The sequence below is a fragment of the Thunnus thynnus genome, chromosome 23 (genome assembly GCF_963924715.1).
Source record: "Thunnus thynnus chromosome 23, fThuThy2.1, whole genome shotgun sequence".
Lineage (NCBI taxonomy): Eukaryota > Metazoa > Chordata > Actinopteri > Scombriformes > Scombridae > Thunnus > Thunnus thynnus.
In genome coordinates, this window is record NC_089539.1 from 22,377,993 (window position 1) to 22,399,531 (window position 21,539).

At 35.9% G+C, this 21,539-nt stretch overlaps 2 protein-coding genes across 3 annotated transcripts; both read left to right on the top strand.

Moving 5' to 3' along the window:
* Positions 1–24: 24 nt before the first annotated feature.
* Positions 25–2,586, top strand: meig1 (meiosis/spermiogenesis associated 1). Its single transcript, XM_067582148.1, has 3 exons — positions 25–138; positions 753–909; positions 2,215–2,586. Exons 2-3 carry the CDS (start codon positions 763–765, stop codon positions 2,341–2,343), a joined length of 276 nt encoding a protein of 91 aa, XP_067438249.1. The 5' UTR covers positions 25–138; positions 753–762; the 3' UTR covers positions 2,344–2,586.
* Positions 2,587–3,349: 763 nt separating this feature from the next.
* On the top strand, positions 3,350–21,501 carry tmem243b (transmembrane protein 243, mitochondrial b). 2 transcript variants are annotated; one of them, XM_067582147.1, is made up of 5 exons: positions 3,350–3,613; positions 13,491–13,769; positions 14,280–14,330; positions 16,221–16,325; positions 17,744–21,501. In XM_067582147.1, exons 2-5 carry the CDS (start codon positions 13,692–13,694, stop codon positions 17,861–17,863), a joined length of 354 nt encoding a protein of 117 aa, XP_067438248.1. In that variant the 5' UTR covers positions 3,350–3,613; positions 13,491–13,691; the 3' UTR covers positions 17,864–21,501. The 2 variants fall into 2 exon arrangements, with proteins under 2 accessions (XP_067438248.1, XP_067438247.1); XM_067582146.1 differs by lacking the exon at positions 3,350–3,613 and adding an exon at positions 7,431–7,672.
* Positions 21,502–21,539: the final 38 nt, after the last annotated feature.

Below are 21,539 nucleotides of genomic sequence, written 5' to 3' on the forward strand. Positions count from 1 at the left end.
CTTTTGGTCCTCTGTCATCCAACATAGAAGAAGAAAGTTCACGGTAACCAGGCAACCAAAAAGAAGCTGTACAACCGTTTTCTAACTGCCGTTTGGGAAAAAAAAGTCTTTTCAAGCCATTTATTTGACAAAAATAATGTAAGTAAAGTGTTTTAACTTTTCAGAAATTATTGAGGAAATGTGTAAAACATGTGAGTATATTTTACTGTGAGCAATTGACGTTATAACAGCAAGAGCAGGTTACTTTTCGTCTTAGTAGTCCGACACGCACGAAACTCCACTCAAGAGTGTTGTATTTTAAAGTATCGCTACTTATTGACAAATATGTTGACATAATATCATTTTCTTTCAGGTTAAGTACAATTTTAGCGTCAATTCTTTAGTTCGGCATACATTGTAATCCATCAAGCAGCGCTTATTCTTGTAAAATGTCACTTTTTATAACTAGCAAGATTGTGACACTCGCAGTCTTCCTCTGCCAATATATGTCGAATATATGCTGAAATTCAATCTGAATATCACTTTATTATATTTATTTTTAACTATAAGTGCTGCTTTGTGAATCATTCATATTTTTCCAGAACATTTTATAATATGTTAAGTGAGTTACCCCCAACACAATCTTTACCGATTCTACAGAAAAATCAAGAATAGAGCAAAACAAGGCATTTTCTTGTCATGTCTTGTTAGTCATCAGGGACAAGTCTGTTAACCAGGAATTTAAGAAACTGCATTTCTGTGATATCTTTCAGCTTCACCACTATGGCCTGTATTACTGATAACAACTCCAAGCCAAAGTCCATGAGCAAAGCCAGAGAATGGACTGTCGAGGTGGAAAACCTGTTCAGATTTCAACAAGCAGGTTACAGAGACGAACTGGAGTACATACAAGTCAAACAGGGGGCTTTGGTAAATATTCTGATTTGAATGTGTAGTTGTGCCATTGATTCAGAAATACGATCAATGTTCACCTACTTTTCTTTATCAAGCAGGGGATCCGACTGTGTACTAGTGGTGGAAAGTAACTGAGTACATTTACTCAAGTACTGTACTTAAGTACATTTTTGATGTACTTGTACTTTACTTGAGTATTTCCATGTGATGCTACTTTATACTTCCACTCCACTACATTTCAGAGGGAAATATTGTACCTTCTACTCCACTACATTAATTTAACAGCTTTAGTTACTTTTCAGATGAAGATTTGACACAATGGATAATATAAGAAGCTTTTAAAATACAACACATTGTTAAAGATGAAACCAGTGGTTTCCAACCTTTTTGGCTTTTGACGTCTTACAAAAAGCAGTGTGTAGTCGGGGTCACATTTCACATGTCTATGAGTTGTTAACAGCTCCACCAAATAGTGATTTTTCCCTCTAAACTTCTCACATGCTTTCATTTCAATAAATGTTCAAATGATCCAATATTTCAGCAAAAATCAAAGATTAGAGAAAAAGTCCAAAAACTGAAAACAGATTTATGTATCAGAACTTTGTTTTTTCTTCTTTCCTCTCCCATTAATCATCTCACAACCCCTCAGATTTATCTGCTGACCCTTTGGAGGGGCCCGACCCCTAGGTTGGGAACCAGTGGACTAAACTAGCTAACTGTATATAAAGTAGTTGAAACTAGCTCCACCTCCAGCAGCTACAACAGCAACATGCTGCTCTAACACTGATGCTTCACTATTAATAATCTAATGATGTCATATATAATAATATATCAGTCAGAGGGACCAAACCACTACTTTTACTGCAATACTTTAACTACATCAAGCTCATAATACTTATGTACTTTTACTGCAATACTTTAACTACATCAAGCTCATAATACTTATGTACTTTTACTGCAATACTTTAACTACATCAAGCTACACCAAGCTTGTTTCTGTTGATTGCACTGTCATTTAGTGATATTGTGTTTGGCAGTAATATTGTCAGGCTGGTACTTCCATACAACAGTAGCACATTGATCTTTTTTAATAGTGGAATAAATGACCTGCTGTGTCTATTGTACAGTACCTAAAAACAAACAGGAAGTCATTGGTTAGAAGTGATATTGTGTCCTTTTCTCTCTTTTTTTTTTGAATAACACAATAAAGAGCTCCAAAGAGGTGCGCCACATAAAGGATTCAGGAGTTCAAGTAAGTAAGAGGTACAGTCAGTTATAAATACATTTTGTATTTAATATCTTTTTTTGTTTCTGTCTCAGATTGAGAAGTGGCCAGACAGCGGCTTTGTGAAGAAGCTCCAACGTCGAGATGACACATTTTTCTACTACAGCAGGAAGAGAGAATGTCAGGACCTTGATGTCCACAAAGTCAGAGTTTATGCGTACTAAAGTGTTTCTGAACTGTCTCATCCTCTGAGGATCCAGCCTTCCCGTCCCATTTATCGTTATGTTATAACAAGATGGCCTTTCTGTTTTGCTTTGTAGAGACCTGATGTGTTATTGTGTTTCTTTTGTATTAGTGATTTTATTGTCTTCCACAGAGTGAATGTGATTATTCCCTTGTATGGTTTTGGTAAAGGAATAGTTCACCTAAAAATCATTAAAGTCTGACTCACTCTGTTTTTATCTAAACTTTTACTGAGGTTTGTTGCACCAAAAATAACAAGGTTGCCCCTTTAATTTGACATCTCTAAAACATTCAAAAACAATGTCACTACACTAAAAAAAGCACAGAATGTGGATAAAAATGTGAGAATACAAGGTAAATATTGAACTTTTGGAGCCTCGCTAAAGAAATTTGACTACAAATAGACAGAGATAATAGTAATGCACAGAACCCTGTTTATCTAATGCGTTAAAATCTAGTTGAGCTGTTGAAGAATCAGTTTAACTGTTGTTTTAATCTGCTTTATTTTTTTATTTATACTTATCTTTATTTGTCAGAGCTATAAAAAGATAATAGTTTAAAAGAAGACAGAGGTGGAACTACAGGGGGATTATTAAATCCTACAAATTTAAAGGAGCTTCAGTTGGGAAGAGGATGGATAAAGGCTGGATTTTAATTTCAGGATTTTATATGTATATATATATATATATATATATATATATATATATATATATATAATTATAAATTATAATCAGTCCTTTGTTTCAGTTGGACTAGTTAAACAACCGAGTCATGTTAGCCTGAGGTTAAATTGTGTGTCATGTTCTGGCAGCACTGAACAAGTTTTATGAGATTGTCATGAGTTAAGTCATTTCGGTTTTAATTACATCATTGCAACACTTTTCTATATGAAGCTACAAGGTTTAACGAGGAGAGATTTTTCATGCTCACTCACTGTAACATTCATGACCCTTTTTTTTTTAAATGTGACTGAAGTTTTCTTTTGCTGGGATTAATCGCTGCGTCTGTCACACTCTCCTCATGTGATGGTAACATGAGGGGAGATTAATGTACGTATGGACCCCACTGGCTCTCAGATCTCTGAGTTTTTTTCCCCCAGGATCAAGGACATATCGCTTTATTTAGCTGCCTGAGGAATGAGAGATTTATGCTTAAGAAAGTTGACCTCGAGCCGGTGCTACATAGAAAAATGTACAAGCTGATGTGACTGCACCCAGCAGTACCACAGACAACCCTGGGACACCAAGGCAGGTGAGTAATGCCGAATACTATACTTACTTTTCTCTTTCAATGTATGTCAGGTCGCTTTTTAATTCTTTGCATAGCTGTTGTAGTCTTTAACTTACAGAAACACAGCCATTGGTCCTCATGCCAAACTCTGTTCACAATTTGGACGATTTAATGTATTCTTGCAAATTTATGAAGCTACTTCACTTGTCGCAGTAAAAAAAAGGAGGATTAGGATTGTCTAGAATTGTTCTGTGACTCCCATGTTTGATATGGGTTTACATATAAATCACCAACATTGCTCATTCGTATAAATAAGTAAGTTTAAAAGACTTGGCTCGCCTCTTTCAGAGTGGTGGAATTTTGTTAATAAATGTAAACAAGCTGATGTTAACTTGCTCTAAAAGTTGGTAGTTTATAGTTTATAAAAAGTACATTTAGTCCAGTACTGTACTGTACAATTTTGATGTACTTGTACTCACTTTAGTACTTCATTTGATGCTACTTTATACTGCTACTCCACTACATTTCAGAGGGAAATTTGGCAGCTTTAGTTACTTTTCAGATGAAGATTTGACACAATGGATAATATAACAAGCTTTTAAAATACAACACATTGTTAAAGATGAAACCATGTCATTTCCAACCTTTTTGGCTTATGACGTCTTACAAAAAGCAGTGTGTAGTCAGAGTCACATTTCAGCAAAGAGTGGAGCTATCCGGCAGCTACAACAGTAACTAGAACAGTAACATGCTGCTCTAACACTGATGCTTCAGTATTAATCTAATGATGTCATATATAATAATATATCAGTCAGAGGGACCAAACCACTACTTTTACTGCAATACTTCAACTACATTTGTGCTGCTAATACTTATGTACTTTTACTTAAGTAGGGTTTTTCTTAAAGGACTTTTACTTGTAATTAGAGCCTGACCGATATATTGGTTGGCCGATATTGGGATATCCCAGATATATCGGTATCGGTGTATATGTTGTCTGATATATATATATATATATATATATATATATATATATATATATATATATATACACATACACACACACACATACATATATACATACATATACATATACACATATATTTAAAGTTTAAAGTTACATATATATTTAAAGTTATATAGGCAGCATTTTATGTATATTTGATCCTTTTTTTAAATTTGAGTTTAATATATGTGTGTATGTATAATATATGTGTATGTATGTATGTATGTATGTGTGTGTGTGTGTATATATATATATATAGGTTGGGCTTTACTTGTACTTGGAGTATTTTTACATTGTTGTATTGATACTTTCATATATGTAAAGGATCTGAATACCTCTTCCACCACTGTGAGTGAGTGATTAAAAATGGGATACTTCTGCCTACTACTAAGCTGATTGATTTTTGAATGGAACTGGCAAACTGCTTGTGCATCAGTGAACCTGCAAGTGTTGTCTCTGCAACAGTGAATTCACCTTTAACAGCTAAAAACTTGGTGAAATAATTCTCCCCTATGATCTAAGCCATATTGTTGTCTGACTGTACACTGCAGCTTCGTATTTGAAAAGAGTTTAGAGTCATTTAAAAAGTGGAAACACTGCTTTTCCAGATTGGCTTCCACTCTTAAATTGTTTGATTATTGAATGGAGTTTTGACAAGCTGCTGGTCGGCTCAACAGTAATACTAAGAACTAAGATGCTGAAGTTAGCTTCCAATTGGAGGCTAAGGGGAAAGTAAAGGGAAACATAAATAGTGATATTTAACAGATGATTCTCTGTTTTTTTCACCACTTACACTTATGGAAAAAGTGTTAGAGTTGTAGCAAGAGCCTTAATGCTGTTTAAACCCACTTTCAGATTTGTGAAACGTTTATTTACTTATGAAAAAGAAAAAAGAGCGATTTCACTGTTTTTTACCCTTCATGCAGACCACATTAGACCAGATCCAAATGAAAAAACACTATACTTAGACTTTTAAACAATATCTGGAGTTGTCTTGTTCATCTAGTCCAGACGTGGTCTATGGTGGTTTTTGATCTGGATCTGGACCTGGTCTAATGTGGTCTGGATGTGGTAAAAAGAAAAGCAGTGAAATTGCCATTTTTGCTTTTGTCACAAGCAAAGTAAAGGTTTCACAAATCAGAAAGTGGGTTTCTTTATTAAATATCATTATTTATGTTTCCCTTAACTTTTTCCTTAATCCTGAATCGGAAGCTTTTAAAAAAAAATGCTTTATTGAACAATAAATTTACAAACAACAAGGCAAGTCAACCATGGTATTAAAAACCTGGTCATGTGCCATAGACTTACATTCATTTCCTGGAGGCTTATCCTGACTTTAACTTTAACCCCTGACCCAAAAATCAGCTGTTTCCCAATTGGGGACATGGCTTTTGCCCCCAATTGGACAAGCTGTCCCCAATTAACTTGTCTAAAATTTGCCCCCAAAAGTAGCCAATGACAGGCACACACACAAACACCCACCCACCCACACACACACACACACACACAGAGAGCATTTCCAAGCACCCTCACTCTAGCATACACTGATACACACACTAATGTAGAGACAGATACATACTTCATATACAGTGGACTACGTGATCCCTGAGAAACAAAACTCTTCATCAGCTCAAGAACCAACTAATAAAGTAAAATAAAATATACTGTACAACACAAGTAATGCACAAAGATTACCATTGCACACAGCCCTGGCCAAAATACCATCAAATCCTGTTTTGTACTGTCCCTCTCATTATCAGTCTAATAGCAGGAACAAAAGACTTCGCTAAACCTGGTTGTTCTTATTTTCCTTTGCAGAATCCTTCCTTTGCCCTTATAGCTTAGTTGGAACCTGTTGTGTAGAGGTGAGTAGGGTCACTGAGGATGCGTTCAGCCTAGAATGAGGTCTTTACACAGCTGAGCAGCTGACATCTGGTCACACCAAATGATTCTACTCGCCATCTTGATCATGTGCTGCAAGTTATCTCGGTCTTAGCTGCACATGTTACCAAACACACAAATCAGGCCAATCAAACCAATCAAACAAACAAAAGAAAAAAGCAAACCCATACAACAAATAAATTGAAATATATAAATTGTAAATAATCCAACACAAATAATACAATTAAGTACAAAAAAAAAACATAAAGCAGTCACAAAAGAGAATCAGCCGCTAAATATCATTATTTGTGTTTCCCTTTACTTTTCTCCTCATGAATCGGAACCTTTTTATAATGCTTTATTGAAAAAATAAACAAAAGAAAAACAAAAAACCCATACAGTAAAACTATTCAAAGTAAGACAATAAATTAGATGAACATAAATCAGTCTAATTCTTTTTCCACAAGTGTTAGTGGTGAAAAAATGGAGAATCTACCGCTAAGTATCATAATTTGTGTTTCCCTTTACTTTTCCTGTAACCTAGGAAACTGAAACTTTTTATCAAATGCTTTATTGAACAGACAATTCAAACAAAGAAATAAACATACAATGAAACTATTAAAAATAAGAAAATGAATTAAATTAACATTAATTGGTCTAACTCTTTTTCCACGAGTGTTAGTGGTGAAAGAAAGAGAATCTACCACTAAATATCATTATTTGTGTTTTCCTTTACTTTTCCCTTAACCTACGAAACTCAAGCTTTTTTCAAATACTTTATTGAACAAACAAACAAACAAACAAAAGAAAAACACAAACAAAAAACAAAACCATACAATAAAACTAACAAAAATAAGAAAATAAATTAATTGTAAATAATACAACATAAATAATACAATAAATAAAGTTTTAAAAAATCAAATAAATAAACATAAATCGGTCTAACTCTTTTTCCATAAATGCAAGTGGTGGAAAAAATGGAGAGTCAGCCCAGCCACTAGACAATCATTATTTGTGTTTCCCTTTACTTTTTCCCTTAACCTACGAATGTGAAACGAACTTCAGCGTCATAACTGAACTCGCCTTTAACGGCTTGAACTGAAGCTACCGGGCTTATTCCCTTTAACTCATACGTGACCCTAACGGCTTTTCTGAAGTTATGTTTCCAGCGGAGTCAACACGGACGCTATAAGGCAAGTGTGCTGTCAAATTTGGGAGGTTGAGATAGTAGAAACTTTGACTTATATTATCTGTTTACTTTGCTCTTCTCGAGCTGTCTTGAATGGTTAGCTTAGCATCGTTAGCAAGTCAATCTACCTTACAGTTGGCCTTGTAACGACTAAAGCTCAGGTTAGCTTTAGTGTTATCGTTTGGAGTCGTCGTTTTATACCTGGTTGGTAGTGTTGTAATCAATATATGGTGCCTTATTCTTCACTTTACAGTAACATATGGTTGGTTTGGTTGCGTTTAGCCTGCGGCAATAACATATACGGCTAACAAGCTGTTTGGGTTAAAGTTAAAGGTGTTTGCTTAGCATCGCTAGCAAGGTAATGAAGCTAATAGTGGTCATAAGATTGAAGTAAGATGTCACAGAAATGGTATCTGGCTGTGTCAGCTGTTGTCATTCAGGGATCTCTTGACATGCTGATCATGTTTTGAGTGGATATCTTCTGTTAGAGTAAACTTACATTAAAGGACGGGTTCGCAAGTTTTCCAAGTATGTCTTAAAACAACAGTCAGGAGCCCAAATGAAGATGTAAAACCAGTTTTTCATGCTGTAATCATTCCTCCTGTTCAAACTGACTATTAGAAGATCCTTTCATAATACACTTACAATGTAAGTGATGGTGGACAATATCCACAGTCCTCCTCCTGTGCAAAAATGTAATTTTGCAGAAAAGCTCATCAGGGAAACAATGTCTGAGGAAACACAAAGAGGTAATTTGATTCCAAAGATTGTAAATGTGGCAGATATCACTTGATATGACTAACTCAGACTACTGAATCCTCATATACGCTTGAGAAAAACTTTTAAATGCGTTTTTGACCTCCCATCATTTACATTGAAAGCACATTTGAAGGATTTTTTAATAGCCAGTATGAACAGGAGGGATGATTACAGCGAGGAAAACCTCTTACAGCGTTCATATGGACACCTGACTGCTGTTTTAAGGCACACTTGTGAAAAATTGTGAACCCGTTTTTTAAACTCCAGGGTTTTTATTCTTGACTTCAATTTATTTACAGTGCTCGGTACACACTGTTGCTACACACAGGTGAGGGAAATGTGGGGTTGAACCAATTCTGTATTGGGTTGTAATGGTTGAATCACGTCAAATGCAACTTAAACCAGGTCGTTGAAATGTTTTGAAATCTCCTGAATACAATCTTTACAAATGGCCAGTGGTTGAAGAAGTATTTAGATCCTTTGCTTAAGTAAAAGTACATAATAGTGCTGGGCGGTATACCAATTCATCTGGCAGACCAGTTTCAATTTCCCATATGATATGAATTTGTCATATACTGCTATACTGGTGCATGGTATAACTCTTCAATAGGCAATAAAATATGTAATCGCAGCAAAGAACGTTACAGAACTCTACAGCTGTGTAGAGTTTATTGAGAGAGAGACCTATTAACCTTCTTACTAACGGTTATAACTTTATAACGCAACAGTTAATATTCCACAACTCTCTTTAACAGGGTAAAACACCATGGCTACAACAATTTGTGACACATAAACAATTTGTCACCCTAATAATTGTACATTTACAAAATTACACTGCCAAACGGCGTGCTGGGTACAGCTCGCTAGGCTAGCCAGGTAGCTCTGTTGTTGAGATTCTGGAGATTCAGATTGAGATTCGTGCAAACGAGGCCTCACGTATAGTGACAGTTGCTGGGGTGACCTCCATCAGCCTCCTACTGCTTTACAAATAAACATGATTTTTACATGAATCACTTCAAAAGTTTGTGGGTTTGAACAAAAATAACACAGGAACTAGCTGCCTGTAGCTGTGTTATAGCCAACTGCGTAGCAAACTACATCGAGGGCAGTTTAGCTGTTTATGACTCAGCATCTATTCATGCTAGAGAAGTAGTAATTTAGTTGGTGAAATAAAATGGTTAATGTCTGCAAATTAAAAAAAAAAATCCATCATAATCCATCATTGCAGTTAGTTTCCTTACAGTCTAACCACGGTGAAAGTCAGCCTCATACAAGAAAACAAACCGGCGGATGAATATGTGGGTGGTTCGGTCAGCCCCGGATAGCAAATGTAGATCTCTACGCAGTTAGCCGTAATGACGCTACAGGTGGCTAGTTCCTGTGTTTATTTTCATTCAGACTCAGAAACAAACTTTTGAAGCGATTCATGTAAACTCGTTGTACTCCTGACAGTAGAATAAGGGAGTAAAAACTTATACAAAGGCCCAGAAATGCAAAAACGCAATATACCGTGAAACCGCCTGAATTTCAAAAAATACGGTGATACAAATTTTTGGTCATACAGCCCAGCACTAGTACGTATTATCAGCTTGATGTAGTTAAAGTATTACAGTAAAAGTAGTGGTTTATGTCTGTAACAATGTGTTGTATTTTAAAAGCTTGTTATATCATCCATTGTGTCAAATCTTCATCTGAAAAGTAACTAAAACTGTCAAATAAATGTAGTGGAGTAGAAAGTACAATATTTCCCTCTGAAATGTAGTGGAGTATAAAGTAGCATCACATGGAAATACTCAAGTAAAGTACAAGTACCTCAAAACTGTACTTAAGTACAGTACTTTAGTAAATGTACTACTTACTCACTTTCCACCACTGTAAATGGTAAGGTATTATTTTTTGCATAAACCGTTCATGTTATTTTATTATTATTTTTTTTTTGGTGAGAATTAATTGCAGAGCTCAAACGATCAGTTGATATATAAGTAAATTAGCAACAATTTTGATAATCAGTTAATTGTTTGAGTCAATTTTTTATGTAAAAATGCCAAGAAATCACAGGTTTTTGCTTTTTACTATGAATACATGATGATTTATAGTCTAATAGGATATTAAATTGAATATTTTTGGGTTTTAGAGTGTTGGAGACATTTATCAGAACTTGTAGTGAACATTTTTTTAATCTATTGTTTTGACGTTTCGAGGTATTATTATAATATAGATGATTATTTTCATTATCCAGTAATCTGTCAATTATTCTCTTGATGAATTGATCAGTTGTCTGGTCTTAAAAATGTCCCAAAACCCAAAGATATTCAGTTTACTGTCATAGAGGACTTAAGAAACCAGAAAATATTCACATTTAAGAAGCTTGAACAAGATAATTTTAGCATTTTTTCTAAAAAAAAAATGACTCAAAAGGATTTACCTGTTGCAAAATGACTGAATGAAAAGCTTTATTTCCTTGATTTGTGTTGTTTTTATACAATCTTAATGTTTTATAAAGGTTTTATGAAGGTTATCATTACACTGTGAGTCGTGCTGTCGGCTCACACGTGAACCAAATATTTTTCTTCTTAGCTGGGTTAAGTCGTGGGGTCTCTTCTAAGGAGCCTAGTGGATCACAAGGCTCTGGAGGAATGTAGCTCTGGGCCAGTTTAATGCTAGTTTATAATGAAGCTCTTGTTTTCCACGGTGTGTTTTCTGCTGAGAAAGCTCTGCGAGGGTTTTATTTCCTTTCCCGCTGCCTTCTGACCCAGAAAGGAAGAAGCGACCACAGCTGCCGTCTTTGTGAAAAACGCTCGTTGTTGTTTAAAACCTGCGTGAAGACGTGGTGTGAAACTGATGTGAGAGGTGTTTCTTCTCTAGAGGTGTTGTTGTCGTCTCCGTCTCCTGTACAGTCGCCTCTACTGTTGTGTGCTTCATGATCTTCCCTGAAGAAAAAAAAAATAAAATAAATGAGATTAAGTGTAAACATGAACAGCTGTGCAAAACTGAGCTGAGCCTAAACTTTCCCCAAGCTTTGACCTATTAATGCTCTCTGCAGTCTGGTTCTGTCATTTCTGGAATATCTTGGATTTCTGAGAGTTGTAATCAAGATTAAAGAAAGTTGAGAGATTGTCCAGAGAAGTTTGGGAGTATTAAAAATGAGAATATACAGTAGCAGAATGTATTTCACAGCTTGTTTCACACATTAATAACATTAGATCAGGACTCTCAGTACTAAAGGTTGCTTTCTTCTGGTGATTCCCCTTTAACGCTCGGTGGAGAAAAGGGTTTTTTCTTGTAGTTTAGTTTAGTCATGCAGCTTGAGATTGTCTTCATTCAACAGCAGCTTTCTGCTTGTAGATCATGTACAAAACTTGCATTAAACTCCACAAATAAAAGTAATAATAATCCAGGTTTTATTGGGAGTTTAGGTTTAGAAATAACAGGTTGAAGCTTCAGATTGTTGGACAAAAAAAAAAAACTTAAACGTTGTGGCTGAATCAGTACGAAGATGTCAGAGTTTGTTCTGATTTCAGCTTCCTCTTTTTAAGCGGCTCTCGTCATCGCTTGCACTCTTTTTTTTTTTTTTTTTTTTTTTTTTTCTTAGAAGATGGAACTTTGTGGGTTTTACCGCACCTGAAAATAGAGGAAGTGTTTTAATCAGATGAAAGAAAAAACCACCTTCACTCGTGAGAAAAACACTGATCAGTGTCTTAATGCTTTGTAGACAAACCAGAACTTTCTCTCTTTATTTGTTATTAAGGTTCCTGTTGGCTTCCACACAAAATAATAACAATAAGAGTTGCAACTAACAATTATTCTGAGTGTCAGTTAATCCACTGATGATTAATAGATGAATCGTTTGACTATAAAATGTCATAAACTTGATTAAAAAAACACTTTTTTGTTGGTGTTCAGTTTGATTATCAGTTAATCTATTGGCTTTTTTTTATTAATTGATTGTCTAAAAAATGTCAAAAATGTGATAAAAATCTATTCATCACAATTTCCAAGAGTGCAAAATAATGTCTCCAAATGTCTTGTTTTGTCCGACCAACAGTCCAAAATTGCAAATTTGAGCTGCAATGATTAATCAATTATTATGATGAATTGTTTTGAGTCCTTTTTTTAAGAGCAAATGCTAATATTCTCTGGTTCCAGCTTCTCAAATGTGAATATTTTCTGTTTTCTTTAGTCCTCTGTGACAGTAAACTGAATATTTTTGGGTTGTGGACTGTTGATCAGGATCTGAAGACGTCATGTTTCATCATTTTCTGAGATTTTACAGATCGAACGACTAATGGATTCATCAAGAAAATAATCAACAGTTTAATCGATAATGAAAGTAATTGTTAGTTGCAGCCTTGTTGCAGATATTTAGCATTTTTGATTGATAAATGACCTCAACGATTAATGGATTATCAAAATAGTTAACTGTTAATCAACTAATCAATTAATATAAGTTATAGTCTAAGCAAATATACTTGTGTCACCCCCCGAAAATATACAATAATCACATAATATCAATGAAACAAGCAGAACAAGGTCGTACAATAAGAAAATTAATCATAAACATCAGAAAATAAGGAAAAAAATAATGTTTTATGAATGAAAAGAAACAACAAATACATACAATGAAAATAATTTTTGAAAATTGTCAAAATAAATGTCAACAAAAATAAATATAATAGAAGAAAGTTCCAAACAGAGACAAGTAAAACAAAAACAACAACAATATGAGACTGATGAGTTTTTTTTTAATGGTAAATAAATGTAGGAAGTGAAAGATCAAGTGAAGCTCATGAATGAATCGTCTCTTCATCAGAGGAAACGTTGCGTTTCAACAGCAGATGTGATTTGACTCAGTTCTCTTCATTGCTTTGATCTTCAAACTCAAATGAAATGCAGTAGTTAAGTAAAACTAAGTTTCTATTGTTTTACAATCCAGACAGGATGTTGCATAAACTCCTGTTGCTGCTGTTGTTGTTATTGAGGGAGTTTTTATGACAGTTTGGGTTTTTTTTTTTCCTCCCACGTTTCCTGTAATTCAAACATATAACTGTGTCTTTGTTTCACAGGTACGTTTATAAGCCTTCCTGGCCAGCAGAGTCGTCCGCCATCATGTCCCCATCAGACTGTTGACAGCCTCCCTGACACTGCGCACGGGGAGCTAGCCGGAAGCTAGCTGGCTAGCATGCGGCACTGGCCCGGCGTCTCCAGGAGGCGGCGCTGCTGAGAGGCGAGAGGTCGGAGCTGAGCGTGTGTCTGCCGAGCCGGCCATGGATGACTTCACCACCAGGACGTACGGCACCAGCGGCCTGGACAACAGACCTCTGTTCGGGGAGACCTCGGCACGGGTAGGAACCTGGAGGAAGTGTGTGTGTGTGTGTGTGTGTGTGTGTGTGTTCAAGCTCAGCTGATATCTGTTAAATCCTGGTTGTTATGCATTTTGTGCCTTTGCTCAGTATAGGTGTCACTAATTCTTTTTCAGTGCAAAAATGTGAAAAAATGTGTTTAATATGAGGACAAAGATGGTGAACGGACACTATCGGTGTCCCGTACGACCTCTGCTGCTCTTGGATCAGAACAATAAGTCAATTTAAGGAAGAAAAATGTGCATTTTGCATAAATAAAATCCCATTTCAGGCTGAAAAATACACTGAAAACACACCAGTGCATATTAATTATCCAGATACAGATCACACGTTATCACCAGGTGTAAATCGGGTGCTTAATACCTTAAACAACACGCTTGAATCCCCACTGACGTCTAACCCACCAGGACGCCACCATCTGTTGAATGTTTATCAGTTAAAGCATCTTTTAATGCTGATTTGTTATAAACCGATGTGTCTTTTTCCTCACAGGATCGAATCATCAACCTGGCGGTGGGGGGATTTACGTCTTTGGTCGTTTTAGTGAGTACAAATCTCGTGCACCATCACTTGTGTATCATGTGTTAGTCTGTTAATATTCAGTTTATAAGATCGATCGTCCTGATTACGACACTTTAAGGGGCAGTTTTACTATTTACAGCACCAGAATACAAGTCAAGGAAGCGCTGTCATCTTTAACTGCAGCTTTTCTGAATCACTTTTTGTGAAATACAAATCAAAAATGAATCCAAAGCTGCTTCTGTGTCCTCGTGTGTCAAAATGCTTCTTTCCTCAAGCAGTTTCATCCATTTTTAAATGAATTTAATCTGTTTGCTTTCAGCATTAAATCTGTTTTATTTGAAACGAGCAGGCGTTTTTCTTAGACCGCTGTACGATCACATGACGAGAGAACCGACCAGTCCAAAGAGTTACGGGACAAATAGTTCTGAACTGCTCCGTAACTTCAAAAAAATGCAGTTATGTGCTTGTATGAGGAATGCGTTGAGTTATTTCTCTACTATCACCATTAGACAGGGTGTGCCGGGTTCCCTTTTAAGTCTAGAATGCTTATAATTGATCTGACGTCGGGGATTAAAAGTCTTACATGCAGATGACATGACTCTTCTTTTAGAAGTCGTTATGCAAAGTGTTAGTCACATATTTGATTTACTCAACACATCAAGGCTCCTTTTTTTTTAAATAATTGATTTCCTGATGTTTTATAATCTGATTCCACTGATTTATAGTGTCAGAATGTTAATTAGTCGGTATTAAAAGGGTCTTAAATGCGGCTCGGTGAGACCGACACACATTAATCTCATCATGTTTGGAGTTTTTCATGTTGAAAATCACTCGAGTCTGTAAAAAAAAAAAACCTGGAAATCTACTGACTTTGACCAGTGGCTGAAGAGGAAAAGGGTGTTTGCAGCTAATACAATGATTCAACTGTTTTTACTTCTTCTTCTGCAGAATGAAAAGTGGAGTTTCTTTTTTTTTTTTTTTGTTGCACTTCCTGCTGACTTTCTGTAGTGAATCACTCAAAACCTCCAAACACTGTCTGCTGTTCTTCATGAGCTGCTTTCAGACGAGAAACATGTTAAATGTTGTTGAAAACAAAAAAAAAACAGGTTGAACAACTTTTGTTCATCTCGTCTAGATTACTGCACTTCATTATTTACTAGCAACAAGACTTCCTACAAACACTAAACTTTATATTTATTCCTTATTTGTTTCAGAATTCAATTTAAGATCCTGTTGATTACTTTTAAATCTCTACATGGTTTTTATTTTAAGCTTTTTATTCTGCACCAGAACACCTCAGATCTGAGAATCAAATGTAGATAAAAGTTCCAGTTTTAAGACAAAGGTCGATCAGGGTGTTTTTATAACCTCTATAATGTTTATTCCAAAGGGTTTTTTTTATTACTCTCAAATAGTTTTACTGTTTGCGTTTGTTCTGTCTTGTCCGTCGTCTGTGAAGCACTTTGAACTGCATCAACCTGTACAAAAGGTTTAACTGATTGAAAACACAGCAACATATTAAATATTCATAAAAGCTTTCCTATAAAATAATGTTTTAAGAAGAGATTTTAAAGATGTCGGCCGCCTGGACGTCAGCCTCATGTTTGACGAACCCCTGAATCACTTTTACACGACAGTCTGACTAATCTCAACCTGGTAAAACTTCACATCAAGCTGAAAGTTCCAGGTTGAATAAAAACTCTTGTTCTGCCTTCTAAGAGCTCGGTAATAAAAAGCTCTTTGCAGACACGTACTGAGACGTTCCTGTTGCTGCAGCTGTCCTGATCTTCAGGTGTGAAATATATTTTGCTGCTCTAGAAAACTCATGATGTGAAGTTTTCAGGAGTTTTGGAAACTGAACGTATTTAATATTTAAGTTTCTTTAACGTTTGTTCTCTTTACGTCTTCAAGGTGACTGTGATCAGCTCGTTTGTGTTCCCCTCGCTGCCTCCACGACCGCTTAATGTCTTCTTTGCCGTGTGCATCCTGTTAGCCTGTGGATCCACCATAGTGCTGGTAACACACACACACACACACACACACACACACTCACACACACACACACAGTTTCATAAATGATGATATTTTCCTTTTTTTATCACGTTAGATCTGCTTCAGTCGCTGTGTTCCAGCTCTGATACGACGGACACGCTGCAGCTTGAATAATGACATATTTGTTGTACAGATGATCAGTATGAAACTAGTTTTTCTTCTTTAAAGCTCAATATATATTTTCAGTATTTATAATAATTTATAAAATAGGAGAGATTTAGAATGACAATTCATAGCTTTCTATTGAAGTTATTGGCAGGTTATTAAACACTTCTCTGCTGTTTATTAGAAGGTCTTGTGTAGCAGAGCATTTAAAAGCTACACAGCAGGTTTTCTTCTGTTGTTATAAGAAACAAAATGTGAGTAAAGGCACTTTTCTGCAGATGTGTCATTTAAAATAGTTCTGAAGGTAACAACACATCTTTGTATTTATTTTATTTGCTTCACTGTTTATTTTTTCTGTGATAACACTCAGCTGTTCACAAGTGACGTCACACACAGCAACAGTTACACAACTTTTACATCTGTTTGTATTTTTATGCCAGTTATTGGTGAAGAGCTTCATTTAAAAAGGCTTTTAATCAGTATTTATTTAGAATATTTAATGAAGAGATAAATATTGAATTTGAAGAGGACAACTTTGTCTTTTCACAGTAGTGTTGCATCCAGAGCTGAAACAATTAGTCAACTGTTTATCAATCATTAGTCAATCAACTAAGTTAGTAATTTTGACAGTTGATTAATAGTTTGTTATTTTAACGAGGACATTTGAGGACTTGCTGCTTTTAAACTGTTTTGTTTCATTTTTAATTTAACATTTTTGCATTTTAAGCTTTGACCCGACAGAACAATCAGTCTGAAAACATTTCTTCACATCTTTCAGACACATTATTATATTGATTAATCTCAGATATAAGCAATCTGAATACATTTCATTGGGCTCTGGGAAACTGTGAAGGGCATTTTTCACTATTTTCAATCATTTTTGGACTAAATGATTAAACAATAAATGGTAAAAAAAAATAATCCTCAGATTAATTGGTAATAAAAATAATCAATTTTCTTGATAGTGTGCGCAACTAACGATTATTTTCATTATTGATTAATCTGTCAGATGATTTTCTCTGAATGGATTTGTTGTTTCGTCTATAAAATATCTGAAAATGGTGAAAAATGTCGATCAGTATCAAAGATATTCAGTTTACTGTCATAGAGGTGTAAATAAAACAGAAAATATTCATTTATATCAGAGAATTTTGGCTTTTTCACATAATTGCTGATTAATTTTCTGTCGATCGATTAATCGTTGAATCTCCAGTTTCAGCAGAATTTCTCCTGAAAAGAGAAAAACAAAGACGTTGATTCATGTTTGTCCTCCTCAGATATTCTGGTACCGGCAGGGCGATCTGGAGCCTAAATTCAGGAATCTGATCTACTACATGCTGGCGTCCATCGTGCTGCTGTGTCTATGTGCCAACCTCTACTTCCATGATGTCAGGTAAAGGCAGGGGCGAGGAAGAAGAGGAGGAAGAAGAAGAAGAAGAAGGGAAGACATGGCCTTGACAGACGGAAACACACGGGGGGACACGGAGAGAAAGACGGACCAACAGAGAAAGACCAAAACAAACTAAAAAACTCATCACAAGCTAACTTGAATGAATTTCCCACCTGACTGCCAGCACGGCAGACTGGAGACTCTCGGACCAAAAAAAAACAAACAAAAAACCAGTGAGACTTAATGGTTCCAGTGGGATGAAAACTGTCAGACTTGTTGGTGCTGAACACATGATGTCACAGTGTAGGAATCATGATGTGAGGAGGCCTGGAGACACACGGCTGGAGGATGAACTGTGAGTCAAACAGGTGTGTTTACATGCACATAAAGTATTTACAGGCACAACAACAACAACAAGCACTTAAGAACGAGTTCAGGAAAAATCCGCCCTTCCGATTAACTTTATTTATATCTTTAAACAACTGTCATAAAGAGAGGATTACTAAAATATTATACCAACATCTTAATCATGTCACGTAATCAAGACATTACGAGCAACGCTGCCTTCAGAGTCTGTTTTTCACAATCGTTCCGAACGTTCCTCCAAACTCGGATAAGAGCGACCGGTAGATCCTGGAACCTGCTGCCTGCTTGTATAAAAGGTGCATTCAGAGAGACTCGTTAAATCAGAAACTGTCACCACGTTCACATGAACTGGACTCAGGCTGCAGCTAACGCGTTATTTTCATTGTCGATACTTTTTCTCTGTTAATCGATCGGTTGTTTGGTTTATAAAATGGTGAAAAATGTCGATCAGTGTTTCCTAAAACCCAAGATGACGTCCTCAAATGTCTTGTTTTGTCCACAAACCAAAGATATTCAGTTTACCGTCACAAAGAAACCAGAAAATATTCATACTTAAGAAGCTGGAATCAGAGAATTTGGACATTTTTTTCCTTAAAAAATGACTCAAAACAATTCGATTATCAAAATAGTTGGTGATTAATTTAAAAGTTGGCAACTAATTGACAAATTGTTGCAGCTCTAAACATTCAATGAGACTTAGATCATCATCATCATCATCATCATCATCATCATGAAGTCACCTGAGAATCATCATGTTTATAAGTTTTCTTCAGCATCAAAGTAAACCAGTGTTAGTTTCTGTACATCCGGCGCTGCATGTAAGGATTATTCTATCATCATTTAATCATTTGGTCAATAAAAGATCAGAAACAGGTGAAAAACGTCACATCACAGCAGTCTGGACTCTACGGTGACGTCTTTACACGTCTTATTTTGTCCAACCAACAATCAAAACCCCCAAATATTAAATTCACAGTTTCTATTCTAACTTTTCAGAGTCTTCAACTAAGGAACATTTTTACTTGAAAAATGACTTAAATGATTATTCAGTTATCAAAATAGTTACCAATCAGCTAATCTATTAATTAGCTAATTGCTGCAGCTTTATATACATATGTAGATACATTGGAGCTGCTAACAGCTAACTCTGGATACTGTTAATGAAGCTAATACAAGTTAAGTTCATTAAAGGTATTTTCTATCTGAAGCATTTAACTGGAGCTTCTTGGTGACAAACTGGACATTTTTTTGACATTACGAGTTAACAAAAACCTCCTGAATGCACCTTTAGATTCGCTCCGCGTGTGTGTGACGTCATTATGATGCTCTGATGACGTCATTATGATGGTGACTCTGTCGCCTTCAGTCCATCCACATCAGCTGCTTTGGACTCTTGAGGCCGCTGTGGGCTCCGGTCGATTCTCTTCTTGTGTTTTGTTGTTGTATTTTTTTTTTTTTGTGTCGCTCTTCGAATCTGAGCGACTCGCTTCATAACTGACGATTATTTTTAGATTTCTGGAAACGTTTTCTGCTATCAAACTGAATTTTGTAGCTGCTGCACGAATCACTGAATCAGTCACACGGGAAAAAAAACTTTTTTAACTGTTCGGATTTTAACAGGGTGGATTTTTCCTTTAATTATGAGCATGTAAACACACTGAGTGAAGCAGAACGGGGGGGTTGACGGACCCCCCCCCCCCCTTCAGTACTGTAGACTGTAGTACAAACTAGCTGACACAGCAATAGCAGAAGCATCAGGGCTCTGTGGCAAATATATGCAAACAGTTTGTATGTTTTTTCTTTCTTTCTGTCGCTGCTTTTTCTGCTCTTGCAGCTCATCTGATGGTTGGAATTAATTAACTTTTTTTTCCAAATCATGTCTCGCTAAGAGGATTTTTTTTTTTTTTTTAATAGAAACTCGTTTAAATGCTGAAGTACATTGACTGACTGCCAATTCTTGCACTAGCTGAATCACACTTTTGTCTAAGCCATACACACACTCACACACTCAGGCCAGCTGTAGCACCAATGATAATGAATGGGAACGTTCCTCGTGGCTTTTTGACACTGAAGCTGCACAGCACAAACAGATCCTCACAAGTTTCAGTATCACGTTGACGCGTCTGTAATAATTCTGCCATTTACAAACCTCCTCGAGCTGAGCTTCTCACTCGTCACCGTAGCAACAAGTAGCTTTAACGTTTGAGTTCTCTCTTTGTTTTTAAGAATAAGAATCACGGAAACGTTTCGGTACATTTAGGTCTATTTAGCTCAGCACGGTTGCACGTTTAGAAAAAAAAAAACACTCTGAAGTTTGTGTAGTTGCTTAATGAAGGAAACAAAAACACAAACAACATGAAAATAAAAAGGCACCTCAGCACAAGTTGGACAAAATGACTTATTTTCTTGATTAATTGCTTGGTTAAAAAGCTAAATTTTATATTAAAAAAAGACGTTTAATTATTAACCATCACAAAAAAAGACAAAGAAAACCAGCAAATATTCACGTTTCGCATTCTCGCTTTAAAAAAATTGCTTAAATAATTAATTTCCTGTCACTTTACTAATCGTTTCAGCTCTTAAAGCCAAGAATCAATCACACTGTAGGGCTGCAACAGAGAGAAAGATCCCTCTCAAGTCATTTAAACCCTTTTTATAATCATGTACAGTATATATCTGCACAAATAGAAACTCTGTCAGGTTTTGGTCGCAGGAAACTTAACTTCCAAAGAAAACTAGTCTCATCAGACTTAGATATTAAAGGAAGAGGCTGCTTTCTTCTCATGAAAAGACCAAAAACAACAATTATTTTAGTCTCTCAATACTTTCTGATGTCTTTACTCGGGTCTGAGGCTCCAACAAATACAGTTTTATTAAAGAAAATGCTCATTAATTTGGTCTTTTCATCAGATTAGTTAACGTAGTCTCATCATCTCTTCAGTATCTTTATGATAGAAAACATCCGGCTCGTTGTGTGACGTCACCTGACGGGGTTTGTGGGTTTTTGAAGGTGGATCATTTCAAACTGAACTCGCTGCGGATTGTAGCTTTAAAGTCTAAACCGCGATTGTTTCCTCGTTTTTTTCTGCGACTGCGGCTTCGTTTACAGACGACCTGCAGTAAAAAAGTGACATTTACAGTAAAAAACTGACAGCGACTGACAAAGAGCTTAATGCTGAAGAAACTGCGGAGTCGACCTCGCCACGACTTTAGGATTGTCAAAGCCATGTGTTTCTTTTTTATTTAATATTTTATGGAATAAATAATTGTGTATCCTCACTGTCTCCTTGCTTTTTTTTTATTGGGTGCAGATGTTA